This window comes from Carassius carassius, chromosome 45 (assembly GCF_963082965.1).
Source record: "Carassius carassius chromosome 45, fCarCar2.1, whole genome shotgun sequence".
Classification (NCBI taxonomy): Eukaryota; Metazoa; Chordata; class Actinopteri; order Cypriniformes; family Cyprinidae; genus Carassius; species Carassius carassius.
The window spans coordinates 17,084,564-17,092,283 of NC_081799.1; the positions used below are offsets into that span (position 1 = coordinate 17,084,564).

General features: G+C 36.6%; 1 protein-coding gene across 1 annotated transcript; it reads right to left on the bottom strand.

The window, feature by feature from the left end:
* Positions 1 to 1,502: 1,502 nt before the first annotated feature.
* Positions 1,503 to 6,994, bottom strand: LOC132127232 (vacuolar protein sorting-associated protein 26B-like). Its single transcript, XM_059539007.1, has 6 exons — positions 6,518 to 6,994; positions 5,059 to 5,215; positions 4,765 to 4,929; positions 2,523 to 2,698; positions 2,255 to 2,397; positions 1,503 to 2,130 (listed from the first exon to the last, which is right to left on the bottom strand). The coding sequence occupies exons 1-6, from the start codon at positions 6,738 to 6,740 to the stop codon at positions 1,996 to 1,998; spliced, it is 999 nt and encodes a 332-aa protein (XP_059394990.1). The 5' UTR covers positions 6,741 to 6,994; the 3' UTR covers positions 1,503 to 1,995.
* Between the last annotated feature and the right edge of the window lie 726 nt (positions 6,995 to 7,720).

Below are 7,720 nucleotides of genomic sequence, written 5' to 3' on the forward strand. Positions count from 1 at the left end.
ACAATTCTGTAAATATATACTGTACATACATAATATTAATATAGAAATATGGTTATCTAATGCTGTTTTAAGCAGCACTTTTTTACACAATGATAAATGTCAAGAAAGTTAGGGAAACAACTGATTCTTATTCCTTCTTTGTTTTGAAAGGATACACAGTGCTAATTTGTAAAATCGTATCGGTGAAGTCAGTAAACACAGTGTGGCACACAGAGCCATGAGTATTCTGCAAAGAGATGCTTTAGATTTGTGAAACAGACAGCAGAGAGATCACTTACACATAGTTCTCTGTGACCGGCCTTGCCATCATCTTTTACTAGTTTGACACCAAAAGCAAGAGCTTCTTTAAAAGGCATGTAAAAAAACAAAAACAAAGGGGGTGGGGGCATTTTATCGAACAATATGCAGAACCTAGTGTGTGATCAGCATGTCACTATCTTTCTTAGTTAATGTTCATTGCCAGACACAAGGATCATTTTCTACTTAAGTGAATGGAAGTGCTAAAAAAAAGACTGATATTGTGAAACTGCAGTCTCACAAAAGGCAGCTTATCTTGAGATGATTCATCCTGGTTTTTCGGACAAATAAACACCCCTTCGGCCCTAACACGACCAGAAATAATCACGAAAATAATAGCCGCTAACAAGGCAGCATTCATTAACCCGCAATCTCAAATTTATGTGTGCAATTACTTCCAGGTTATGCATCCTTAGCCTTATACTGAGCACGTTAATTCATCAGCTTTTCATCCTGATCACACACACTTTATCAGCATTTATAATAAGCTGCACTGGTATGGTCAAAGATTTCTAAGGTTTTAAGTACATACTAGTTAGAACTGTGACATGTAATATGAAGCTGATCTCCAGTGTTGGTAAAAATGAGAACTAAAATAAGATACTGATGCCACCCAAATTCTAGAATTGACAGGCATTAAAGAACATTAAACATTAGAACAGCCAATGACCTAGTAACACTTTAAAATAAGGTCGTTCTGTAGTTACCCTGAACTAACAATAAACAATCCTTTTACAAACATTAATTAATCTTGATCAACGTCATCTTTTACATAAAAATAGTACATTTTTACATTATACGCATGTTAACATTAATAAATGTTGAATTAGCCAACACAAACTAACAAATAAGTTGAATGATAATTTAATTATAAATAAACATTATCTAAGATTAATTTTTAGTTCTTGAAACCTTATAATAAAGTGTTACCCAACAACATATAGTCTTGAAAAGCTTGTTAAAGGAGCTTGTTAAAGTATCCTTATATCAATACAGTCTGACAGACAAAATAAAAATACAATTCAGGTGCATTTTAGTTTAGCTACTGTACATACCTGTAGGGAAATTCATTTGGTTTGTTAAATCGAAGCAAAAATGCTTATGTAATTTTGGGTTGATATGAAGTTAAGGGTCCCTCTGGAGACACTGAAAACACATTGGCAAAAACTCTGAAGTGCTTACAATTTATCTTATGGAAAGGCAACAAAAGTAAAAAGGCATGTATTGGTAAGAATACTGTCAGAAACACTGAACACTGTATGAAATGTGTATGTTATGAAAGAACAAAATCTACAATAACAAAACATTCAATACAGAAATGAAAAAAGGCTGTAAATAGAATATAGAGAGTGGAATGTGTTTGTTTTGTCTAGATGAACTGCTGAAATGTTTCAAATAAATATACAGTCAATTAATTCCAGGGTGGAGGACAAAAAGTAAACAATCTCAGAGGAACCGCCAAGAAGAATTCGTAAATATCGAATTGTGGTTTTTGGAATCAGCGTTTTGGCTTTTCATACATTAATCCCTTTTTAAAAGCTACTTAGGAACTTGTTGATCATAAACTGGTGTGTTTAAGAATGTGAAATATCATGTTTACGTTGCCATCTATTTTGGGAGCGCACGGCTTCTTTAAATCCATACACACAATCTCTATGACTCATACACGCATGAGATGATGAGAAGACATGGTTGGGGTTAGTTGTCGTCCTCTTTAGCTTGAGAAAGTGCTTTCTCTGCACTCGCCGAGCCCTCGAAGCGCTGGGAGGCGATGGCAGCTTGATGGGACATGCTTTTTCTCACAATGTCTCCCTTCCTCCATAGTGTAATCTCCTAAAAATCCACAAAAAATGTCAATTCATGCATAAAATAGATCATATCCTGAACATTTAATGGTTAAATATCACTACTAACTTATTATTTATTACTTTGTTAATTTAGTAAAGTGAAGACCAACCTGTTGTTTGAAGTAACGTCTCTCTTCTTCATCAATGAGTACGAGATTCAGGTAATAACGAACAGAGAATTTCTTATTAACATCCCTCATGGTGGGCGTCATCTCGTATCCAGCCAGAAAAAGACGGATGGGGATGGATTCACCTAAAGCCAGTAAAGACCGAGTTCAAATTCAGTACAATTCATTTGAGTCAGCTGTGAATATGTTTCAAATGAATCCATCAAAATCTTCATCCTTATAAATGGTCGTGTTAAGAATTGTTTTATACCTCGCACAGGTGCTCCATCCATAATCTCGTATTTTGCAATGGTGTCATTTTCGTGGTACACATTTGGCCCTGTCCCTGTTGTCTCCCGTTTAATAATATCAATCTCCATGTGTTTGATCTTGATTCGCACCAACAGGAAATAGATCTTCCCTACAATCACATCTTTCAGGTGATACCTGCCATTTTTTTGGAAAAAATAAACACAGGATATCAGTGAATGCCAAATTGAAATTTTTAACTATTTTAAAGTGGTCATATGATTTTGCTAAAAAGAACATTATTTGGTGTATGGTGTAATGCAATATGTTTATGTGGTTTTAGGTTCAAAAAGCACATTATTTTCACATACTGTACATTATTGTTGTATTGTCCTCTATGCCCCGCCTTTCTGAAACACGTTTTTAAGGCGTGCTTTGATTGGCCAGCTATCCAGTGTTTTGTGATTGGCCAAATACCTCAAGTGTGTGACAGAAATGTTACGCCCCTTAAAATACTGTGCTGCCGTGTCCTGGGTCGACAAGACAAAAACAATAAAACCCATTACAAACTAGGGATTTGTTGCATCCAGTGGGAACATAATTACTAATTATAATGACTTCTATTGTGTTTTTACATGTTGCGTTGCATATCGTGCGTTAACATAAAACCATGTCTGCATTTGTGATCTGAGAAATGACAAACAAGAGCTACTATACACTGCTCAAAACTCACATTTGAATCTTCAGTGGCAAATGATAGAAGACGTATTTACAATATGAAGACGTAATTACAGGCTGTAAATCAGAAGCGCCAGATTGTCCTTGCAAAGTTTGAATTGCCTTTTGTGACACTGACGGGATTGTAGGCTTCTCTCCCAGGATCAGGAAACAGTCCTCCATAAAATGCGCTGCATTGATGCAGAATCTATTCTGAGCTTAGATTTTAACAGCAGATGGCGATCTAATCTAGTTTTTATCTGGACACTCAAATGTTCATGAAGAAGAGTGCTAAAGACTGCTTGTGCATTCAGCGGAGTCATTAATTTCACCTCAGCTTAGAATGCTTTTATGATGCAAGATTAATGTAAACACAGCCCACTGTGAACACCTTTGTTATTCGCTTCAACCTTTTCAAATTTTATGGATCATTATTTTAGGTTAAGTGTGTGTAAGGATTTGGAAAAAAGCAGAGTACGGTTGTTTCTAAAGCATGCAGTGCCATCTGCTGTTTAAAACTAAGCTCAGAATCGATTCAAGAAAAAAAAATTGCGATGCATTGGGAAAATCTCAGAATCTATGCGGAATCATTTCTCGATTCGCGATACATCGATTTATTTTCCCAGCCCTACTGCGTACACATGAATATTTGGGTTGAACTCTTCCGGAACTGATTTCTAGTCATGTCCTCTTTTGGAAAGCAAAGTAGTTTCGCTTTCACAATGAAACACAGCGTCTCCACAACATGGCGGCGGAGGTAACAATACTACAGCTAGTGAAGTGAAGTGAAGTGAAGTGAAGTGACATTCAGCCAAGTATGGTAACCCATACTCAGAATTTGTGCTCTGCATTTAACCCATCCGAAATGCACACACACAGAGCAGTGAACACACACACACACTGTGAGCACACACCCGGAGCAGCCATTTATGCTGCTGCGCCCGGGGAGCAGTTGGGGGTTCGATGCCTTGCTCAAGGGCACCTAAGTCATGGTATTGAGGGTGGAGAGAGAACTGTACATGCACTCCCCCCACCCACAATTCCTGCCGGCCCGGGACTCGAACTCACAACCTTTCGATTGGGAGTCCGACTCTCTAACCATTAGGCCACGACTTCCCCACGACTAGAATAATAGTTATGCCTTCTTTCTTTGCGTGAACATTTGGGCGGCATTATGTAAATCTTCCCACATTGTGACGTAGAATATAGAGAGTGGAATGTGTTTGTTTTGTCTAGATGAACGCCCGAAATGTTTCAGATAAATATACAGTCAATTAATTCCAGGGTAGAGGACAAAAAGTAAACAATCTCACGCCCCCAGCATATTTAAATGATTTGTTTTAGGAAGGCGTGGTCGAGTCTTAACTTTTATGAAGAATATTTCTTTGGGTTTGAGTCTGAGACTTTAGTCTTTGCAACTTTAGGGATCTTATCTATGCACGAACAGCTTGTAACACTCCAAAGAGAAAGAAAAACTTTAAATTCTATCATATGACCCCTTTAAGCTAAAACCATAAACTCCCATCCTTTGGCTGTTTTTGACTTACTTGGACTTGTTGTATTCAAACTCAATGTGTAGACAGTCCTCAATTCCCACATCCATCTTTATGGAGGAGTTGAGTTCTGGATATGTGCTGAGTGTGTGCACTACAATGTCCATCTCTTTGGAGATGTCATTCAGTCTCCTGCTGATGGTCGCCCGCAGGAAATAGCTGAAGGAAAATTTGAGTTTAGAATAAAACCATCCAAGCAACATCTAAGACTAAGTGTCAACTAAGTGTACAATCTATTGTGGGAGGTCATATAAACAATCTTTCCTGAGCTACACAACTAGAACATACCGTAGTTTTACATTCTGGCCTGTGTAGGACTCGTACGGTTTCTCCACATGTGTGAACTCAAAATCAAAGGTCTGAGATTGAGCCATTTCTCCAGGCCGAGCTAAATCCTTAACCAGAGAGACAAACTCATGATGGTTTCCTCTGTCGTAGTACAATTCTAGGAAAAAAAGACACAAAGGAGGAAAATATTACCATAGATTCTCAATTTTTGACATGGCTGCTTAATAAAACATTCAATTTGGTTGGTATACTATGTTTCATTATTTAAAGTGAGAACAATTCTTTAAGGCTTTGATAGGTTTGCCAGGTATTGAACAACATGACATTATTAAAGGCAGTTTGTTGAGTAAACTATGTCTTTATAATAAATAAATAATACATAAGGTTGAATTACATGCCTCAGGGGGGGAAACTACATTTTCTTTACAAACATCAAGTTCTGAGAAATGCCCTTGCTTATAACAAGGAGAAAGTATATTTTAAGGAAACTGTTCATTACTGAAAAAATTGTGACATCAAGAGGTGTGGTTCCTATTATACCGCCTTTCTTACTGGAGATGGGAAGTCGATTCATTTTGGAGAATCGGTTCTTTTGAACAATGCATTTAAAAGAACAGGAGAAAATCGACTCAATGATTATTTTACATGTAGCACATTGTGTGTGATGTGATTCAACCCTATTTTTTACAGTCTATGGATTCAACTAACATGGTGACACTTATTTAGATTCTTAATATAATTTTTATTTACATTAAACGATACTAAATGTAATTTACCCTTCTTAACCAAAAAAGTTTAAGCCTATTTTACGTCCTAGTTCTTTTTTGGTTGATAAACCATTAACAGTACATTACATTTACATTTATTCATTTAGCTGACGCTTTTATCCAAAGCGACTTACAATTGCTATATATGTCAGAGGTCGCACGCCTCTGGAGCAACTAGGGGTTAAGTGTCTGGCTCAGGAACACATTGGTGTCTCACAGTGGAATCGAACCCGGGTCTCTCACACCAAAGCCATGTGTCTTATCCACTGCGCCGGTGAGTACAAGTCGGTGAGTCGTTGGCTGAATTTCGAACATCATACGAATGCATTACTTCTTGCTATTTCCGAAATATAAAGATACGCTCAGAGGAGCGAATCCTCAATGATGTTCAGCGAACCGGTTCGTTCAATTCACTGAAAATATCCAACAAGAACGATTCGTTCACGAATCAAACACCGCCAATGTGTCATATGTCACGAGACCAGTGTTTGTAATTTGACACTTCGTATTAACATGTTATTACTTAAGTCTGCATCACCCTTAATAAAACGTGCTTTACAAAACAAATGTGCTCGCGACACCTCTAAACAAACGAACACAAACGTAAATGTTGAATAGTGTTTAACTTAGCAGTCACATCGCAGCACATACGTTGCGTCATCAAGCATTGCTCGTTCAAACGTTGTACTTACCGATTTGCCCGATAAACTCTATTTTGATCCCTTGATGCTCGAGCCTCTTGCCTGGGTTCTTCAGGGTTACGTTGACTTTCCCAGAGACTGTCTCCCCATCGTAAAACAGAAAGTATTTGTCCTTTTTCCCGTCTTCTGTTTTGTGCTCGGCCTTTTTTCTCGTCTCGGCATCATTTAGAACTATGTCAATTTCAGCACTTTGTCCGAAACTGAAGAAGCTCATCCCGAAACCTTGTGCTGGACTGGAATCCTTTTGTATTCTAACACCTGGTCCTATTCCACATCAATACAATTCCGTCCTGTTCACAAGCGAGCTGCTCTATCTTTTGCAATGCATGTACGTATATAATAGGTTGTTCAAAATAAATTGTAGCTAATTCTTCATATGGCTACTGTATTAATACATGCAGAAGATTTTTCAGCAATGCACAAACACAAACAGACACAAGCTTCAGAAATGAATTTACTACCGGGATAGTTCACGTAAATATTGTTTCAAAATAGAAGTCTTACAGAGACGACTGAAATTTTTCAAGAGTCAAATGTACGTAAGATAAATTATGTTAATTATGTTTAGGGGTTTTCATTGTTTTTTCAATTTTGAATCATTTAATGCACACAAAATCTTATTTATAACATACTTATGTAATATTGGATACGGTTTCTGCAGGTTTTAAAAAGTTCACTTCTTTTTTAAGGCCTTAAAGTCATTAAGTCTTAAATTCATAAAACTGGAATTAAATGTAGCATGCACTGAAAAAATAGTAGTATGTTTTATTTTGTTTTTGAATATAAATATCTAAATATCTTTTAATCAAAATGCATTTACTTGAGATTCAAAATGGAGCCCTGTTTTTGAGAAATAACTTAATGTTTAAAAAAAGAACTCATATGAAAACATGTTTTCCCTTGAATTATTTAGATTTTTTAATTAAAAACCATAAACACTTAATTTACACACACACACACACACACACACACACACACACACACATACATATATATATATATATATATATATATATATATATATATATATATATATCATAAACCTTAAAACTGTTTTAAAAGTCTTAACTTCATAAAAGCTGCAGAAACCTTTTAGTTAGGAGAGCCCTGTATTTTTTTTTTTTTAAATGCACCCTGGTCAAGACTGGTTGTCACCGTCATGTAGGCTAGTTAATGTCTCCCTCTAGTGAGCAC

Coding starts and splice junctions, on each gene's coding strand:
- LOC132127232 (XM_059539007.1), bottom strand. CDS start 6,740: ATGAGCTTCTTCAGTTTCGGACAAAGTGCTGAAATTGACATAGTTCTA. Junction 2,699..4,764: donor TTTGAATACAACAAGTCCAA/GTAAGTCAAAAA, acceptor AAAAAATGGCAG/GTATCACCTGAAAGATGTGA. Junction 2,398..2,522: donor GGATGGAGCACCTGTGCGAG/GTATAAAACAAT, acceptor TACTGGCTTTAG/GTGAATCCATCCCCATCCGT.